Source organism: Colobus angolensis, unplaced genomic scaffold (assembly GCF_000951035.1).
Source record: "Colobus angolensis palliatus isolate OR3802 unplaced genomic scaffold, Cang.pa_1.0 Scaffold286, whole genome shotgun sequence".
NCBI lineage: Eukaryota > Metazoa > Chordata > Mammalia > Primates > Cercopithecidae > Colobus > Colobus angolensis.
The window spans coordinates 1,914,169-1,935,168 of record NW_012116110.1 but is presented as its reverse complement, the minus strand read 5'-3'; the positions used below and the strand labels follow the sequence as shown (position 1 = coordinate 1,935,168).

Sequence of the window (21,000 nt, the reverse complement as noted above, 5' to 3'; positions counted from 1 at the left end):
CCATGTCCGCGGCCGCCTACATGGACTTCGTGGCTGCCCAGTGTCTGGTTTCCATTTCGAACCGCGCTGCGGTGCCGGAGCATGGGGGCGCTCCGGACGCCGAGCGGCTGCGACTACCTGAGCGCGAGGTGACCAAGGAGCACGGTGACCCGGGGGACACCTGGAAGGATTACTGCACGCTGGTCACCATCGCCAAGAGCTTGTTGGACCTGAACAAGTACCGACCCATCCAGACCCCCTCCGTGTGCAGCGACAGTCTGGAGAGTCCAGATGAGGATATGGGATCCGACAGCGACGTGACCACCGAATCTGGGTCGAGTCCTTCCCACAGCCCGGAGGAGAGACAGGATCCTGGCAGCGCGCCCAGCCCGCTCTCTCTCCTCCACCCTGGAGTGGCTGCGAAGGGGAAACACGCCTCCGAAAAGAGGCACAAGTGCCCCTACAGTGGCTGTGGGAAAGTCTATGGAAAATCCTCCCATCTCAAAGCCCATTACAGAGTGCATACAGGTTAGCGGCGTCGCCCTCTCCCCCGGAGCTCTGGGGTTAACCTTTGGCCAGGCAGTGTTCCTGGGCGTTCGGGACACTGCACTCGGCCGAAAGGGTGCAAACATGTTGGATAAGATGCGGTTTAACTCTTTAAATAATTTAAATGTGCATTGGCGGAAAGCTAACTCTCTCCTTAATTGTCCCCGGCCTTCGGGAGCCACCGAGAGCCTTAAACTGGCGGGCAGAGCGAGTGCGGTGCGTGGCTTCGCGGGGAGTGGTGTCCGCCCCTCCCCTGTCCCGCCCCGCCCCCGGGACTCCAGCACCCCGCGTCGGTGGGGCCACCCCACCTGGGAAAGACGCTGGCAGCGGGGAAGTCAGATGGCGTATCTTTTATTTAATTCCCTTGTCGGGCTCCAGAGAAGTGGTTGAAACCGAGGGGGGACGCGGCGCACTTTACTTCGAGCCTTTTTAGGGATGACTAAGGACTCATTTAACTGGATGCCTGCTACTTTTCTGGGCTTGCCAAGGTGGTTTTAAATTTGGCCAGGAGTCCCCCGAGAGGTTTAAAATAACCCTCCTTCAGGGAGCAGAGGAGTTTGATCAAGTAATGGTGGTTAACTTCACTCATTAGCCTTCCTAATGAGCCAGATTTCAGAGCTGAGTTTTTTTTTTTTTTTTTGGCCATGTGACTTAGGTCGCACCCTCCACCCCTGAATCAGGCGGTTTGCAGGGAGGTGTGGTGCTTGCCGGAGGTCAACCTTGGTAATGAATGTTGGGCGGTTCTGGAGGCCTCAGGGAATAGTTCCTCCCAGGGAGGATGAGAGGAAGGGCTGGACAAGAATGTGGCCAGAAAGACATCTATCTGCCTTTGAAAATGGGCGTTGGAGACTTGCAGGGACCTGGGTCATCTAGTTCTCTTGGTTGTGTTTAACATGCACGGTGAAAGTTGGAAAGCATTCACATTTGGATATGCTGTCTGACCATCTTCCGAACGCTTCTTTTACAAACGCTATTCAGATGAGGTAGCGGGGCTTGGTCCTCTCAGATAAGCCTTTTGCTTCTGTCCTGTGACACCGTGTTTGAGAGGGTATTGTTGGAGTTAGTTGGAAAAGTGTTGTCATTTTTTTGGTGTAATACTTCGATACTTTTAAGATGAGGTCTTGGGCCTGTGGTTTAAAAATGATACACGGAAAAAAATGATACTTGATTGGGGTTTTTTGTTTTGTTTTGCTTTCCTTTTTAAAAGAAAGGTCACGTAACTGCTTCTCATTCCATTTCCTTTGGAAACTTCTTCTTGTGGAGGTGGCTGCTGGCACCGGAATCAGACTGTATTTCCTCCATGGTTAATGCAAAATTAGGTTCTGTTTTGGGTCATCATCTAGGTTGCCATAAAACAGCACGTTTTAAGGTTTGTGTCTGTAAGGTTGCTGAAAGGCATGTGCCTGTGTTGGGGGATGTGACCTTTAGTGTGGCTCTGGGGGTGAAGTAGGGGTGTATTAACCGGAGGATGTTACTCACCAACAGCTGCTGGGCGGGCCTGGCTGTGTCAGCCATGTTCCCCGAGTTCAGTTGTTCCCATCGGCACCCACTGCCACCTTGAGCAAAGACATTTTCTCCTTCAGGGAGCTGCCCAGTCGTGCAGCCAGGGAGGCCTGCAGTGCCTCTGTGAGCTGCCAGAGTCGGTCCGACTCAGGAATAGGGTTTCCAGCATTCTGGGCCATTCGGCTGAGTGATTTTTCTCAGGCATTTATAGAAATGGCTGCTTATGTGTGCGTGCATGCGTGCTGCTCCTTAATTCTCCATAAGGCAAGTCATTCGGCTCAGCTGTTTCAGGAGAACCTTTTTCCCAGTCAGGAGTGGAAAACGAAGTGAGATGTTCATTCAGCTTTAAGTGCTACAGTCCTTTGAACCTAGGGATATGGTGATTGCAGGTGTCTATGTTTTGGGGATCTCTAATCTTAGTGCACGGTTGAACAAAACCTCAGCCTGGGTTAATATTGTCAGAAGTGTATTCCTGCTAGAGGAGGTATGTGTTAAGGTTACTTTAAATAAGAGACTTGGAGATCTCATGCATTTGGAAGTTTCAGATACAACTTGAATTTAAATTGACTGTAGGGTAGGGTAAGGAGCTTTCCTAATTTTCTTTCTGCTGGTGTTAAATTAAGAAGGTGGGCAGAGATGGCATTTGGAATGTCTGCATTCTGTGAAGATGTTAAGAGCTGAACTCCCTGCCACACCCCCTTGTTCAGTGCTGCTAACGTTCCTGTAAGAAACCCTCCAGCTTGCTCACTTCCTTATAGAGACACATACAGCTGCCACTTCCATAGACCACTTCTACACCAGCTTTAGAAGTTGAATCATTCAAACAGATTTTCTTCTAATTCAGTGCTGCTACTTCTGTAGTGTGCTGGGAGGAAAGACACAGTTGAAGCCGACTGAGCTGGGTTCTGATTTGTCCTATTGTGTTCTCATTTGAGACCATAAGCAAGTTACTTTAATTCAGAGTTTGCAAACTGGAGGCCTGCTGCTGAATTTGCTTTGCGATTTGTTTGGCTTGGCCAACACAGGGTTTATAAAAATTTAATTAGTTACCAACATCGAAAAATCAGAGGATTGTGGCATGAGTCCAGATTTCTGACTTGTCTGGAAAAATCAAAAGATCTGGCAAAACTGGGCCTGAATTCCAGCCTAGGAACAATTGGCTTGAACTGATCATGATATGGGGGCAGTACCTCGTATTTTTAATAATTTACATGATGTCTTTTAGCCTTTAAGTTTGCAACCTCTGCTTGTTTAAGCCTCACTTTCTTAATCCACAAGATAGGGCTACTATCCTCAAGTCACAGGTTCTTGTGCAAAGATAACATCTATAAAGCACCTAGTAGGGTTCCACACACAGTAGCCCCTTGAGAAATGCTGGGTCCTGTAGTTTGTGTATAATATACAGAACTTCACCTCAAAAATCAGGAAACACTGGATAAACTTGTTTGTTGCTGTTGTTGTTGTTGTTGTTTTTGAGACGGAGTCTTGCTCTGTCGCCCAGGCTGGAGTGCAGCCGTGCGATCTCGGCTCACTGCAACCTCCGCCTCCCGGGTTCACGCCATTCTCGTGCCTCAGCCTCCCGAGTAGCTGGGACTACAGGCGCCCGCCACCGCGCCCGGCTAATTTTTTGTATTTTTAATAGAGACGGGGTTTCACTGTGTTAGCCAGGATGGTCTCGATCTCCTGATCTTGTGATCTGCCCGCCTCCCAAAGTGCTGGGATTATGGGCGTGAGCCACCACGCCCGGCAGATAAACTTATTTTTAAGCAGTATGTTAATTTACATTTTCAAATAGTGTGTTCAGTTTGTTTTTCTTCAACCAGAGCAGATCTTTTCCGGTGACATACCTCTAAAGTTTAAGCAGTGGATCCATTGTTAATCTAAAGAAAAAAAGATGCAACAAATATACTGTTTTTCCTGTTTCCAGACTTTTTGGACACTTTATGATGTATTTGTACTGTTTCAGATTAATTTTAGAACTATTGGAGTATTTTATATGAAAATATATCAAGCATATTATTTGAAAATGTAATTAACATGAAGTTTATCTTAAGTCTCCTGACTTTGCACTTAGCCTTCACATAGAGTATGGGCAGATTTTGGGGGGTGGGTGGTAAAGGCAGTGTTATCGTTTGGAGAAGGAAACAACTACATTCTAATTCCAGCTCAGAAGTCATCAGAACAGGCTGATGTTGAATCATGCTGGGTTGATATCCAGATGATAGAAACCTTAGGCCTTGTTTCTATGCCAGGTGCCATCTTACTCTCTTTTTGGAGGGGCTTAAGTCAGCTATTGCCAAGTGTTGACAATGGGTTGAGTTTGATAACATTGGTTATAGGATTCTGAAGATGAGAAAACCCCAAATTCCAACATCACACCCGAGTTCTATGAAAAAATATTTTTCAGTATATATATATTCAGTGTGTGTGTATATATATATATTCAGTGTGTGTGTGTATATATATATATATAGTGCAAAAAGAGGCTCATAAAAAAACCAGGAGAGATGGGAGCTACAAAAGCCCCGAGTGGCGGCTTGTGCTTCTCCTTAGCCTCTTGGAACACATTCTTGGGATCCTTGGCATACTTGGTGTGAGGGACCTGGACAGTCTCTGTAGTAGAAGTTGTCCTCCAATATGGAAAACAGATTTTTTTGGCCCCTCTAGGAATGTTCATCACTGGCCAACTCTAACTTAGGTGGGAATTTTGCTTAAAGGCATGAGGTTGCCCTGAGCTTCTTGCACTCTTCTCCCTCAATTACTGTAAAAGGCTTTGGAGTGAACTGTTTGGTCAAGGAGAGTCTGATGTCATCAGAGGTATGAGGAAAAACTCACCTTCATTGCCTGGGAGGTGGGGCCTTAGAGACAGGGCAAGGCTTTGCCCTAGACTAGAGAGCCTTAGCTTGCTTGGCTGCCCATTAAGTAGGCCCTACCCAGCCCTTACTGCCATCTCTTCTCTTCGTTAGTGGAATGGAAGCCCTGTGCCTGGATCCTTAGGGACACATTATCTCTACCCCATTTTTCTTTCCAGAGGGCTCCCCAGAGTGATAGGGAATGGCATTTCATAACCCAACTTGCTTCATCCAACATAGATTTACAACTAGGCCTGAGGGGGGCTTGCACAGGTAACTGTTTCTCTACCCTTTTTCCATAATTGACCCCTCCATTACTGATTCTCCTGCCTCAGCCTCCAGAGTAACTGGGATTATGGGTGTGTGCCACCACACCCGACTAATTTTTTTTTGCATTTTTAGTAGAGACAGGGTTTCACCATGTTGGCCAGGCTAGTCTCGAACTCCTGACTTCAAGTGATCTGCTCACCTCGGCCTCCCAAAGTTCTGGACTTACAGGCGTGAGCCACTGCACCTGGCCTCCTCCATTACATTTTAATTCCACAGATATACTTGAGCTGTTTATGGACTATGCCCCTTTCTGAAAGCGACAAATCGTAATAGCTAAGACTTTTTCACCTGTCACAGAACCAATTTTTGCCCCCTGGGAGATGGTACTGCCCCACCCCACTCAGCAATAGGAGTGATATCAGGTATCCTGTTAGGGAAGAATAACAAGCTATGCAAAAGGCTGCATACACATAGCTTCTAGCTATAGAAGATGGGTTTCTAAGGCTGCAAGGGTTTGCTATAGGGTTTGCTTCTGGGTTTTAGACAAGAGGCTAAAACTCCCTTGAATCAAGTGAAAGATGCCCAAACTATTCTTCAGCCCGAGCTTTCTGCAGAAATCTGACCCTGGGGCTGTAGGCTGTCAGGACCCTACAGTTCTTATTGCTAGTGGCAAGGTAGGAGCCACCAGTTGCCTTTCTTCCCTCATTTCCTGCGTGTCCTGGGTCATCCTCCATCTATCTGCCCTAGCAAAGACAAAGTCAGGGAGCCTCTGAGAATCTTCTGCTGGCAAGATTACTGTTTCACAATAGAAAACACAAGTGGGGTCAGATTACAGAGTACGCACACTGTTTCCCTTGATTTTCCTCTCACATCTTCTGTGGGTGGTAAGAAGAGAGAGGGCAAGGATATAAGTGGGTTCCTGCGTGAGAGAGGGAGATACCAGAGTAAATACAGTGCCGCTTGAATGGTGACACCCCATTACCTTCAGACACAAAGATGTAAGCTGAGGGAAATGAATTCTTGGATTCTGAACATGAGGGTCAGATTTACATTCCTGTCTCAATTGTTGACGCTTATCCCAAAGACTAGTCATTCTGCAACATCTGTGGGAAATTCCCAGATTGAACTTCCCAGGGAGAAACATCATATGACATATTGGGAAAATGGCTGACAATGATTTTCCTTAATAAGTTCATTGAGAAGAAAAGTGGGCGGATGATTTCCCGGTCTTCACTCTTTCAGAAGCCCCTAAAACAATCTGACATGCTCTAGTTGGAGCCTGCTTTCTATCCCATCAGTTTGATTTCTGAATGCCTTCTGATCATTACCATTCTTCATTAAAAAAAAAAAAGCTTTGTTGCATTTGTTAGTCTTGACTTCCAAATCTTCCGTGTTCTTTTTTTTTTTCCCTCTCTCTCTCTCTCTTTCCCCTTGGCTGTTCTCAGGCTTGGAGAAAAAGCTTGTAGCATGCCATTCCTTCCTCCACTGCTACAATCCTCCCCCACATCCGACCCTCCCACCTTTTCCTAATGTTTCTCCAGCAAGCCCAGCGCCCACTGAAGAGCGTAAATTAGTGCCTAGTAATTGGTACAAAGGCACTTTCTGTTTCTATGCAACACACGCAGAAAGGAGGGGCAAAAGGAAGACGAAGAAAAAAACCCCACAGATGGTTAAAAAGGGAAAGAAGTGAGATCCTCTTTCAGTGGTCTTTGAGCAATCCTGGCTCTCTCTCTCCGCCCCACTTTTTGTTGGAAGTTAGTCACAGGCCTAGGCTTAACTCAGAGCACTTGGTGGCAGCAGTTGTTAGTATCAAAAGAATAGAACTTGGAGGTTGGAAGTGACCTTGGGAGGTCATCACATCCATCATTTTGTCTTTAAGAAAGCACATCCCCACCCTCAGAGAGATGGGGACTATTCTCTTGAAACGTTTTAGGGGGACTTGGAGGGCTTCAAAGCACACTACCAGGGTTCAAAAGCCACCTCTCTGCCTGGACTAGCATGGGAGTGGTCATACTGTGTAATCTCCCAGAGCCTCACCAGCTCATGAGGGTACTAGGTAGTTGGAAGCATTTGTCAGCAGAACATGCTAAAGCCCCTAGCTTCAAGCTTGGCTCTGTGGGTGCCTAGGAATTTTTCCTTCCTTTTGAATTCTTTGCAGTACTTTCATTTGACTTCTTTTCCCCCCTTGCTTTCCTGGGACATTAACATTTTTCTTTTTCACCTTAAAGAGCTGCTTCATGGAGTTAACCAAGTGAAAGGGCAGAGGTGGAGTTAGGTAGGGTGGCCTATGCCCTTTTTATGGGAGCAGCACTCTCTGAAACAGCCCAAGGCAGAGTTGCTGAGAGATTTCCTACCACTGCCTACCTGGAATCCTCCTGAAACTTTAATACCTTTTTGATGCATTAAGGCCACGAGTAAACATTTGTTTTATCCCAGCCTCAAGCAGTCCCCTCAGCAAATAATAGGACTAACATTATTATTCATAAGAATGTGATCCCCACTGAAGGAGTGAAATGCACCCTTTTTTTTTTTTTTTTTTTTTTAAATACATGGTACCCTCCCAGGGCATTCATTGCTGTGTGTGTCCAAAGCCTTTTGGATGGTGTGCCCGAAGGCTTCTCTTTCAATCTCAGTTTCTAGTGTGGCATAATTGACTTCGGAATCCTGAGATGAGAAGTGAAGAATCTGGATCTGAAATCTAAAGGTTCTAGAGCTGAGAGAACCAGTTTGCTCATGATGTAAGCCAGAGCTGCTGCTACTGGGCCTTTGACTTTGTTTATTTTTTAATGAAACTGAGAATGATCACAAATTTGAACAGGAAAAAGGAATCTAGGAGAATTTGAACAGGAGAAAAACCAATCCTTAACTGGCCAGATTGAGTCTTTTTAAAAAGTGGGGACATTTATTTAAATAGATTAAAATAAGAGACGGGAGCTTAAGCAATACAAAATTAACGACAAGGATCTGAAATGCAGTCCGTGGTGTTACGTCTTCAATGAAGTTTGAACATTTTTCCAAGCTGAGCCTCCGTGGTTGTGGAAGGGAGTGTCTCCCAAAGGGCCTGACTTGAACCGAAGTGGGAACCAGTGGAATGGGCAAGGGACAAAAACACAAAAGTCTCTCTTTGGACATTTTAGAACTGGGAGCAAAGTTACAGATCATCTTGGCCCAAAGAAACAGAGAAGAAAAGGTTTCATCATCTCTCTCTTCCAGAGAGCTAGCTTTGATAAGACAGTCAGTTAGAAAGGAAGAGTAAGGCCTGACCCATTTCATATTGAACAGCCAAGACTGAGGAACTGGAATGTGAGGGGCCTTTACCTTCAGTACAGAGACAGTAGACGGAGTCGTCAGAGCACAGGCCTTCGCGTCCCTCAGACATGGGTTTTTGAATCCTGTCTCCACCATTCTATTTATGACAACTCAGGCTCCATTTACCTTCTCTGAGCCTCAGGTTTCTCATCTGTAAAATGGAGCTCAGTAATTACATATTTATGAAGTTGTTATGAGGCTTAATTCAGATGAGGTGTTTAAATCACACCATTATAATTAAAAATAAAGAATTTATATGCGTGTCCAGGAAACCCTTGATTCCTAGAATTTTTGTTGAGAATTCCAGATTAGTCCAGCACTGCCTCATTCACTTAAATTATTTGTTATTATTATCATTATTATTATTATTGTTATTTTGAGACTCAGTCTCACTCTGTCACCGAGGCTGGAGTGCAGTGGCATGAAGGATCTTGGCTCTGCACTCTCTGCACTCTCCCCCCACTTCCCCCTGCCCCCAACTCAAGCAATCCTCCCACCTCAGCCTCCCAAGTAACTGGGACCACAGATGTACACCACCACGCCCGGCCTATTTTTGTATATTTTGTAGAGACTGGGTTTCACTATGTTGTCCAGGCTGGTCTCAAACTTCTGAGCTCAAGCCATTTGCCCACCTCAGCCTCCCAAAGTGTTAGGATTACAGACGTGAGCCACTGCACCTGGCCAGCTCGTTCACTTAAATTATTTATTGAGTGACTTACCTGCAAAAAGCTATGTAAAATGCTGGTACCAGGCACCTTGGATTTTGTGACTAATAGTGATAATAATGATAATATCTTACATTTATTATATGTCTGGTTCCAAGCTAAATGGTTTACATGCATTGTCACATTTAAACTCAACAGCAATCCTGTGAGGTAGAAAGGTGCTATTCTCATTTAACAGGAGGAATCAGACTGGGCGTTAGTTGACCTAGTTCAAGGTTACACTGGAATTTTCCTAGTCTGTCTCTAGGTGGGTGGAATTGGGCACGAATGCTTGCTGATCTGGACCCCTTGGGTTTCCGCCAGTGGGAAGAGACCCTGTGTTTTACGTGCTTCTCTTGGGTTTGGTCCCAGAGCCACCAGTCTTCAGCTGTCTACTCTTTTGTTGTTCTAACTCTGGCTCGTGGTTGGTTTTCACGAACCTCGGTTAGGAGTGTCAGCAGAAATCTTGGACTCTGACCACACCTACTCTGTATTTTCCATAGTTATCCAGAAGCTGCTTCCTTCCCGTTGAAAAATAACCTGGTTGTGGGCCCAAAGCTGTATTGGTCAGGACAACAGAATCCGAACAGGGACTGGCTTAATAAAAAAAAAAATGAAACTTTATTGGTTCAGGTTACAAACACATCTGGGGTAGCTCTCGTTTCGGTGTCTGTGGATACAGGCACTCAGTGTCTGCCTCTCTATGGCTCAGTTTTGCTGCCTTTTGCTATGGCCTCATTCATGGGGTTGGCAGGGCTGTCTCCAAATAGCGGTGAGATGGCTGCCCACAGTTCCAGACTCATATCCTGCCACTTAAGCAAGCCCCAAGGAAAGACAGTTTTCCGTTCCCAATGATTCCAGCAAAAGTTCCAGGCTTTAAGCTCTATGACTAGTTCAGATTGTGTGCCCCATCCCTGAAATGAATCACTATGGCATGACTGGGTCACATCCGATCTCTGGGTCTGGAGGTATGGGGTCACCCTCCCTGGAGTTACATGTACCCAGAATGGGGAAGGAGTTGTTGCCAAAAGGAAATTTAATGTGTTATTTATTATTCAAAAGGGAACAAATGCCAGACAGGCAAAACCAACACCTATTCACTCCATCGTCCCATTTAGTTATTTATTTATTTCTATTTGTATTTTTTTGAGACAAAGTCTTGCCCTGCTGCCCAGGCTGGAGTGCAGCAGCACGATCTCGGCTCGCTGCAACCTCTACCTCACGGGTTTAAGCCATTCTGGTGCCTCAGCCTCCCGAATAGCTGAGATTACAGCCACATACCGCCATGCCAGGCTAATTTTTGTATTTTTAGTAGAGATGGGGTTTTACCAGGTTGGCCAGGCTTGTCTTGAACTCCTGACCTCAGGTGATCCACCCCCATCAGCTTCCCAAAGTGCTGGAATTACCCGTGTGAGCCACCATGCCCGGCTGTCATCCCATTTAGAACTACCAACAGGATTTTCCAAAGAACAGAGTTTGACAAAATGACAGGCAAACAGGACGATAATTTTTTCCTATATATTTTTCTTCCTTTTGATGGGAAAGAGCTCTGAACTATCTCTGGAGTTCAGCCTGAAAGACAGATAGGCCATAAGTGAAGGTACAGAAGGGTCTTGCAGAAGATAGATGGTTTTGACAGGTATTACATATGCTTAGGCAAACACCCACTGGTCCTCCTGAGTGGATGTTCTAGAAGCCGATACCAAAAGCCTCACATGGAACAAGTATAACAGCAGCAGGGTGAACTTCAAAGCCATTGACTTAGTTTTAATTCCAGTCTGTCCATTTTAATGTCCAGAGAAACAAATCATGTTTACAGGAACACATATTACCCTATGTGCTAATAGATAAAAGCCTAGTCTGTACAAAGAGGAGCTGTTTATATGGCAGTTCCCATTGAGGTTCAGAAATGTATTCAGTGTGCACAGTGCCCAAGAAAAACACTGTAATAAATCATAAGAGGCAAAAAGTCGAGCTTAAAAATAACTTAACAAAAACGCATAAAAGTGACTTAACTCCCTGTGCTACCGTAATTCTACAGTAGTTTTGTACCATTACCATTTTAATGAAAATAAGCAGAATGACAACCAAGCAGCTGGCTTTCTCTCGTATTGCAATCCATAGTCATGGCCAGCCCCAAAATGCTTGTTCAGTGAGCATTATCACACTGAAGTGGGGGTTCCCAGTGTGAAAAACACAGGCTATTTTCTCTAACTTGAGGCATTTCTTTTTCTTTTTCTTTTTTTTTGTAATTGATTTTATTTTATTTTTATTTATTTATTTTTGAGACAGTCTCACCCTGTTGCCCAGGCTGGAGTGCTGTGGCATGATCTCGCTCACTGCAACCTCTGCCTCCCAGATTCAAGCTATTCTCCTGCCTCAGCCTCCCGAGTAGCTGGGACTACAGGCACGTGCCACTACACCCAGCTAATTTTTGTATTTTTAGTAGAGATGGGTTTTACCATGTTGGCCAGGCTGGTCTCGAATTCCTGGCCTCATGTGATTCACCCACCTTGCCCCCCCAAAGTGCTGGGATTACAGGCGTGAGCCACTGCTAGCCAGCCTATTTTTTTTTTCTTTTTTTTTTTTGTGACGGAGTCTTGCTCTGTTGCCCTAACTAGAGTGCAGTGGTGTAATCTCTGCTCACTGCAACCTCCGCCTCCCAGGTTCACATGATTCTCCTGCCTCAGCCTCCCAAGTAGCTGGGATTACAGGTGCCAGCCACCACACCCAGCTAATTTTTGTATTTTTAGTAGAGACAGGGTTTCATCATGTTGGCCAGGCTGGTCTTGAACTTCTGACCTTAAGTGATTTGCCCGCCTCGGCCTTCCAAAGTGCTGGGATTACAGGCAGGAGCCACAGCACCCAGCTAATTTTTGTATTTATAGTAGAGACGGGGTTTCACCATGTTGGCCAGGCTGGATTTCTTGAGACAGGGTCTCGCTCTGTTGCCCTGGCTGGAGTACAGTGGCACAATCATAGCTCATTGCATCCTTAAGCTCCTTGGCTCCAGTGATCTCTCACCTAGGTCTCCTGAATAGCTGGGACCACAGGCACGCACCACCATGCCCAGCTAATTAAAAAAAATGTTTTTATTTTTCTTTTGGAGATGAGATTTTGCTCTATTGCTCAGGCTGGTCTCGAACTCCTGGCCTCAAGTGATCCTCCTGCCCCAGTCTCCCAAACTGTTGGGATTACAGGCCTACACCCAGCCTGAGGCATTTCTTCTCAAAGCCCTGCTTGCTCCTAAATTTCAAAACATGCCCAAAGGCATACATGCCTTTAAAACAACTTAACAAAAACCGCATAAAAGTGACTGATGCCTTTGGGCATGTTTTGAATGGAATACATGCGCAAAGAGGGGACTATATTCCTTTTCTGAGATCTCGGGGAGGGTTGAGTGGGGGCTGTTTTGTGAAGGGTGGACAGCTCCGACCTGCAGTTCTTTGTGGTCTTTGGTGCCAAACACCAAGCCATGTGACTTAGTGGCTCACTTCATCCCAGAAGCAGAAGGGTTAAAAGCTTGAAAAGCTGCTGGTGGCCCATGTGGCATGTCTGAGTAGGATTTATGGTCACTGCAGCCATACTGTGGTGTGGGGATTACATACCATACAGTGTGCACACAGTGTGCAGAGGTTGAGCCCAGAGGGAAAAAGCTGGATGAAACACTTGTTGGAGTGGCATCACTTTTCACCATGAGTCCTTATGAATGCCACAGCCCAGCAGGTAGAATAGATGTTGACTAATCAGGCATCAGTCTCTCCATTTCTGCTGCTGGAGGACAATCTTTTTCTTGGCAATTCAGGGTCTCAGTTACTTCCGTATTAAATTATATTCTCTTTTGGCTAAATGTTTGCAAAATCAGGTTCTCTCTCTCTGATTTGGGGTCCCTTGCCTTTCCTTCCCCTGGGAGTGATCTTCTGTTTGGTGGACATGGGGCTCATCTCTTGTTTCAGCCTCATGGGAGAGCCAGCCATGTTGCATGCTGTCCTTTGACCTTGTGATGATGTCCACTGAGATGTCTGTCATGCACTTGCCTGTGTCCCCATCCTCACAGGCTGACATCAGTGGCTCTAGGTGTTAGATCCTTGCACTGTGACCCAGTCCTCTTGTGGATTTCTCCAACAGCACAGTTTTGGGCTCAGGAACGCAGTCCTTTTCCCCACCCAGCACTTAGAAGGGTGCACGCACTGAGACCCCTCTCAGCTGTAGCTCCCCAACTCCTCAGGTGTCACGGCCCGTGCAGGGCTTCCAAGAGGGCCTTATTTGTATAAGGCACTTCCTCTAGGCATGTCTCAAAGGCTGTTTCTACAAGGAGAATAAAGACCTGGACACTTCTTAGAGACCTCTGTGTCTCTAATACAGTCCTACCAGCTCTTTCTCTTTTTCTTTTTCTGCCCCTCATGTCTTAGTTGGAAGATCTGGCAAACTGAGAGTTTTTTAAGCTCAAGGACTTTTTTTTTTTTTTAAACCAGAAAATAAACACCAACTTTATTAATATAATAGCAACAGAAAGAGTTTCCAGTTTTTCAGAAGGAAAATGACGACACCAGCACAAGTGTTAAATGAGTTTTCTAAATGCTACTTTGAAAATTAAAGCTCAGTGGCAACTTATTTATTCTAAACTATGTCTTACCACCCCCCTCCCCCGAGGCAACGCATATGGAAGGAAGGGCCTGGAAGGCAGGGAATTAGAGAAAAAGGCACTGTGAAAGGTCAGTCTCTGTGCTTTTAGTTTGAGTCTGGGCTCTTCTTTCACATCTAATCCCATTTTGTGCATAAAACTGAAGGAGCAATTTGAAACCTGGTTTTAATCTGGTCACACACTATTGTGCAGGGTGTCCTTGGGCACGTCATCTGCCCTCTGAGTCGGCTTCATCTAAAACATGACAGGTTTGAATTCCGTGGTGATAAAAATCATCAAAAATGCAAAGATTCCAAGAATCTGTTCTTGGGATAGCTTTGCCATTAGGCATTTATATCTTGTTCAATATTTAATGCCTAGGTGGATATTTATTATCTATCTTTCCCACAATTAGCTGGACAGAGGCAGCAGAGTCTGGGATGGTGGGAATTACCTAGTCTGGGCCAGGATCTGGTCTTTGAAGGGCTAGCTGTGTGGTTGTGGGGAGGTTGCATCATCTCTCTGGGCCTTTGGAGGATCACTAAGATTTCATCCACCTCTAAATTCTATGACTCTGACTTATATGGTCTTTTATCACACTACACCACGAGGCAGATCTTCATTGTGTTAAAAATGTATGTTTAGGGTCCGCATTTTGCCTCTGCACCATTTTTAGTTTTCAGGCAGGGCCATATAACTGAGACTTCAAGACCGTTCTTGGCCAGGTGCAGTGGCTCATGCCTGTAATCCCAGCACTTTGGAAGGCCAAGGCAGGAGGATTACTTGAGCCCAGGAGTTTGAGACCAGCCAGGACTACATAGTGAGACCCCTGTCTATACAAAAAATAAGCAAAATTAGCTGGGTGTGGTGGCATGCACCTGTGGTCCAGCTACTTGGGAGGCCGAGGTGGGAGGATCACTGGAGCCTGGGAGGTTGAGGCTGCAGTGAGCTGAGATCATGTCACTGGGTGACAGAGCAAGACCTTGCCTCACAGGAAAAAAAAAAAAATGTATAGCTTTCACTGAATCAAGAACCTAAAGAGTCAAGAATCTGTTGTCAGCCGGGCACGGTGGCTCATGCTTGTAATCTCAGCACTTTGGGAGGCCAAGGCAGGAGGATCACCTGAGGTCAGGAGTTCAAGACCAGCCTGGCCAGCATGGTGAAACCCTGTCTCTACTAAAAATGCAAAAATTAGCTGGGCATGGTGGCAGTGCCTGTAATCCCAGCTACTTGGGAGGCTGAGACACAAGAATTGCTTGAACCCAGGAGGCAGAGGTTGCAGTGAGCCAAGATTGCGCCACTGCACTCCAGCCTGGGTGACAGAGCGAGACTCCATCTCAAAAAAAAAAAAAAAAATTCTGTTGTCTGCTGTCTTTTGTTTGAGGTCTGCTGGGACCGCATGTGCTATCTCACAGATAGCTGAGGCTGGGAACATGTGAATGATATTTGGATAGGCTTGCTTCTTAGACTCCAGCATGCTTAAATGAGGAAGTGCTGTGTACAGATGTCACAGACACACCCACTTACCATTTCAGAACCTAAAGCATAGGACAAGTTGCTTTCTGCAGATAAACACAGAGATCCAGAAGTAAAATCTCACACCTAAGCCCTACACTGTCTCTGTTGTATCAACAAATAAAATATAAACGGAAGCCAAATCACAAAAAGGATTCAGTGAGAGGTCAGAAGCAAATGGTAGTAATATGATGGGATGGCATTCAGGCAGGATTATTCTTACAAAGCCTATCTAACATTTTTATTCATTCAAAACATCCATATGCAAAGCAATATTTCTGCTAAACAAGAGACTTTTGAATGAATGATTTTTGAGTTCAGTGTTCATTGAAATGATGTATGCAGAAAAATGTGGACTCGTCTGTCCCCAGGAACGGCCTGCACACCTCTTCTGTAATGGGTATTGGTGGTTCTGCACATGAGGGTAATGGAGAATGGGAAAAAAGCAACTGTTCATGTTTCATACCTGCATGTCGACATTGCTTTTTGGTGGGGAGGGAAGCCAGATGGTGATGGACAATGGGGTGCTTGAGGCCTAGGGTGAGGGCAGGTCTATGTGGATGCATGCCCCACCAACCTGGCCCATGAAAAAACGCTTTCTTAGACTCAAATCTTTGCACTTCTTCATGGTCTGACTCATCATCTGCTTTCTAAGAAGGATGCTCCTTTGTTGGGCAACCCTACTGTTGCTGTTTGTGCATTTCCACCTCTGAAGGAAGGTTCCTGTCCGTTCTTATAAGAGGGCCATGTCCCTTTCACATATGGAAAAAGTAGGAGAGGTGGAAATAGAGGAGTGAGAAAACAGATATAGTATATTCAGGAAGTTTCTGACTTTCTCCTTTTTTTTTTTTTTTTTGAGTCTGAGTCTCACTCTGTCACCCAGGCTGGAGTGCAATGGCATGATCTCAGCTCACTGCAACCTCCAGCTCCTGGGTTCAAGCGATTCTCCTGCCTCAGCCTCCCGAGTAGCTGGGATTACAGGCGTGTGCCACCATGCCTGGCTAATTTTTGTATTTTTGGTAGAGACGGGGTTTTGCCATGTTGGCCAGGATGGTCTCAACCTCCTCACCTCAAGTGATCCACCTGCCTTGGCCTCCCAAAGTGCTGGATTACAGGCATGAGCCATCACACTGGGCCAGGAAGTTTCTGACTTTCTGACAATAAATTTGAGAAGAAGACAAAATGACTCTTCTCCTCTCTTTGGTCATGGATCAATTACTGAAGTGTCCAGTAATTTCTCAGTAGAAAATAAATCACCCCCTGCCCTCCACTTCCATGCCCATGGAATATTCCTTTAAAAATTTTTAAGAGATGAGGTCTCACTATGTTGCCTATGCTGGTCTTGAACTCTGGGCCTCATGCAGTCCTCCCTTCTCAGCCTTCCAAAGTGCTGGGATTACAGGTATAAACCACCATGCCTGGCCTGGAATATATTCTTGACGGTTTAAACTCAGATGTACCACTGTTTTCAGTAAGACTTTTAAAAAATATTAAAATAATTTTTTCCTACCTTTTCTCATAAGAGAAATTTATACTCACTGTTTAAAAAATCAGAAAACATAGGGAAAAATTACAAAAGGAAGTATAAGTTATTCTTTATCTCCTCACTGGAGGTAGATAGTAACTGTTCAAATTTTGTATATATTCTTTTTACTTAAAAAATTTTTTTTTAAATTTTAAGTTATAGTAGAGATGGGGTCTTACAGTGTTGCCCAAGCTGGTCTTGAACTCCTAACCTCAAATAGTCCTCCTGCCTCAGCCTCCCAAAGTGTTAGGATTACAGGCGTGAACCACCTCACTCAGCCCACGTTTTGGGGGCAACAGGATTTTTTCTCTCCATATATATTCACACACTTATGCAGCTAATCATTCATCATTCTCCTCAGTAGTGTATGGCTAACATCTTCCCATTTCATTATATAACAGTCTGGTACCTTTTTCACAGGTACATATTAGTCCCCTGTAAGGACATACTGTATGTATTAAACCAGCCCTTTATTGTTGAGCATTTAAGTTGTTACTGCCTTTTAGCTCTCATGAGCAATGCTGGTATCCCTTTTCGTGTCTCTATCTAATTATTATCAAATTCATTGCCAAAAATAATCTGCAGGAGAATATTGCCAGATGGCCCTGGATTGATTATAAATCCCACCAGTGTGGTAGAGGGCCTGTTTCCTCATGCCTCCACCATTGGTTGGTATAAACAGATTTTTTAACGTTTTCACTGACCTCACAGATATCTTGCTGGTGTCTTCATTGGCATGTTTTGATTAATTGTGAGATTGAATATATTTTCATATTTATTTCTTGGTCATTAGTATTTTATTTATTTATTTGTTCATTTGTTTGTTTATTTATTTATTTATTTTAGAGGCAAGGTCTGGCTCTGTCACCGAGACTGGAGTGCAGTGACACCATCTCAGCTCACTGCAACCTCTGTCTCACAGAGATCAAGTGATCCTCCTACCTCAGCCTCCTGAGTAGCTGGGACTGTAGGTGTGCACCACAAAGCCTGGATAATATTTGCATTTTTAGTAGAGATGAGGTTTGGCTATGTTACCCAGGCTGGTCTGAAACTCCTGGGCTCAAGCAGTCTGCCCTCCTCGACCTCCCAAAGTGCTGAGATTACAGGCATGAGCCACCACGCCTGGCCAGTATTTCTTATTTTATAAATTATTTATTTGCATCCTTGCCCACTTTTATTAAGTTGGGCTATTCTTTTTGATTTGCAAGTCTTTTCTGTGTTACAGATTTTAACCTTTTGTCATATGCTACAATTTCTTTTATTCATTTATTATTTTGATTCTTAAATTTTTCTACCTATATATATTTTTAACATTTTTATGTATTCAGAACTATCCTTCAAGTAGGATTTTGCTTTTGGTTTCATGTTTAGAAAGTCTCTCTTCATTCTAGGATTCTAAAAATATTCACCTCTATTTTATCGTTATGGCTTTATTTTTTACATTTACATTTATAACCCATATGGAAATCATTTGAGTGAAAAGTATGAGGTAGGGATTAAGATTTATTTTTTTTCTTTTACCTGATGTCTAAGCCACTTACTGAATTAAACATTTTTTGTTTCACTGATTTGAAATACCCCATTTACCATGTACAGAATCTCTATAGATTCTTAGGGTTATTTTCAGACCCTACTCTGTTCCACTGATTTGTCTTTTCCTGTGCTGCTGTCTCACTATCTTAATTATTACAGCTTTAATAATACATTTTAATAACTACTGTTGCAAGTGCTCAGTTATTATTTGTTCTTCTGCAGAATTTTCTTGGCAAGTTGGGCATGTTTATTCCTCCAAATGAACTTCAGAAATAATTTTGTCAAGTTCTAGAAAAAGAAATTCTTATGGTGTGTGTTAATTTCATAGATGAATTTGTACAGAATTGCCATATTCACACCATTGAGCCTTACCATTCAGAGGCACGGGGAGCATTTCATTTGTTCATTTTCTTTTACATCAAAGCTTTTGCATTTCTTGACCAAGGTCCTGAACTTTTATTGTTAGGCTTATTCTGACTGGTTATGGCTAGCATATAAGAAAACCAGTGCTCTTCTGTATAGTTACACCTGTGAATGCACTTTTAATTTAGATTAGATTTTTCAGTTATCTTGAATTTTTTCAAAGAGAAAGTTATGTCAACTGCAAATAATTCTTACTTTATAAGCCCCCTTCTTCTCAATTTACTTCTTATTTTATCTAATTGCACTCATTCGTATTTCCTGGAAAATGTTAAATTATAGCAATGGGAGCGGGTGTCCATTTATGCTTTGGACTAGACTTTAGTAGTAATACTACCTTTATTTTACTGTTGACCTTGCCGAGGAAAGGTTCCAGAGCTGATCTTTTATCCTGCTGAGGAATTATTTTATTTGCCTGAAAGCTTTTATTAGGGATGGTTGTTCAATTTTATCACATACTATTTTGTACATGATAAGAGTGTGTATATGATACTCTGTGTGTGTGTATGAGCTATTAAATGGAATATCAGTACGATTTAATGATATCAAATTATCCTTTTGAAAATTACATTTCTTTTGTAGAGTTGGGGTCTTACTGTGTTGTCCAGGTTGGTCTTGATCTCCTGGGCTCAAGCAGTCCTCCCATCTCAACCTTCCAAAGTGCTGGGATTACAGGTATGAGCCACACAGCCAGCCCAAATGATTCTTTTATCTATGGAATCCTAGTGCTGTTTTTGCAATCAGAAACCACTCTTTTTTTTGAGACAGGGTCTCACTCTCACCCAGGCTGGAGTGCAGTGGCACAATCACAGCTCACTGCAGCCTCAACATTTGGGCTCCAGTGATCTTCCCGCCTCAGCCTCCCAAGTAGCTGGGACCACAGGCAAGCACCACTACGCCTGGCTAATTTTTTGTGTTTTTGGTAGAGATGGGGTTTCTCCACATTGCCCAGGCTGGTCTTGAACTTCTGTGTTCAAGTGCTCCATCTTGAGCAGCTGAGCGTTATTTTTCTTCCAAAAGAAGACTTGATTTTGTACATCTGCAGGAAACCTTAATGCTTAATTGGCACTTTTTGAGTTCTCTCCTGAAAAGGAGGCCTAAATCCCTTAGATTTGTCTTTTACCAGATTGGTTTACTTTTGCTAGATGCAATGGAAGCTTTCGATTTTGTATTTTTGACCTTCCTGCCTCCATTCAAGTTAGACCCATCCCTGTACTTGGGTGGGGCAGGGAAGATGAGAAGAACCAGGTAGGAAAGAGACGACATTCAGATGGTAGGCCTCCCTGACCCCAGGCAGGACTTCAGTGGCAGCCTGGACAGCTCAGGGAGCCTGGGGAGGGTTGCCTGTGTCCAGTGAGCAAGCCTGGCACTTGCCAAGGGCCCGGCCTCTGTCTTCTCTATGGAGATCTCACCTCCATTCATTTCAGGACTGCCCACAAAAAAATAGGCTTCATTTGGCATCATCAACTAATCAGCAGTTGAGGAGGCTCCCTCTCAAAAGCAGCAAGTGTCCTTTTGTGCTAAGTAGGCAAGCACAAAGCCAGGGGCCCCAGTCCACTGCTCTCGCACCCTCCGTAGGCCCAGGAGAATTCTGGAGGCCTGCTCTGTCTCTGCAAAGAAAGCCTTTTACACATTGTGCGCAGTGTTCAGTAGCTTTTTTGATCACATTTATTTTATACCCTGAACCGAGTCAGTCAGCGAGAGGTGCTTAGCTTGTTACTGAAAGGGGCGGGGACTGGTGTATAAATAATGAGAACTCAGAGAAACTTGTGTTGTTAACAGCTGTGCTCCAGTAAAGCGGAGTTTATTGTGTCACTGCCTCTGGGTGTGTTTTCCTGTGAAGGTCAGAAATAATGCAGTGGTACAAGTCTGTTGGGTACTTTTTTCCCTTTTCCCAGGAGGATGATAACTCTCTCATTAATATTAAAGACAGGTCTAAAGATTCTCTAATTGATAATTGCATTGCTGTGTGGTTTGTTCGGCATGAAGGCTGACCATTCTCCTTTAGACCTTAGCACTGAGCTTCAAAGAGAGGGCCTGACTTGGTTTCCCCCCGACTGCCAGCTGAAGGTCGAGTCGCCGTCTCTCTAGGCCAGTCCTCTCCTCCTCTGCAGATCATCTCTGGTCCCATTCAGCCTTAATTCTATTCTTGTCTACCTGTGACTCCCCCATTCCATGCTTTCTTAAGTGCAAAACATCTATCATTTTCTAAATAATGCC

The 21,000-nt window shown here is 44.4% G+C and overlaps 1 protein-coding gene across 1 annotated transcript in view; it reads left to right on the top strand.

Annotated features, from left to right (window-relative positions):
* Positions 1 to 21,000, top strand: part of KLF9 (Kruppel-like factor 9) — a 28,978-nt gene continuing 7,978 nt past the window's right edge. Inside the window, exon 1 of the mRNA XM_011948900.1 lies at positions 1 to 507. Coding sequence (XP_011804290.1) covers positions 3 to 507 — 505 coding nt within the window. The 5' untranslated portion in view covers positions 1 to 2. The remainder of the gene's footprint in view (positions 508 to 21,000) is intronic.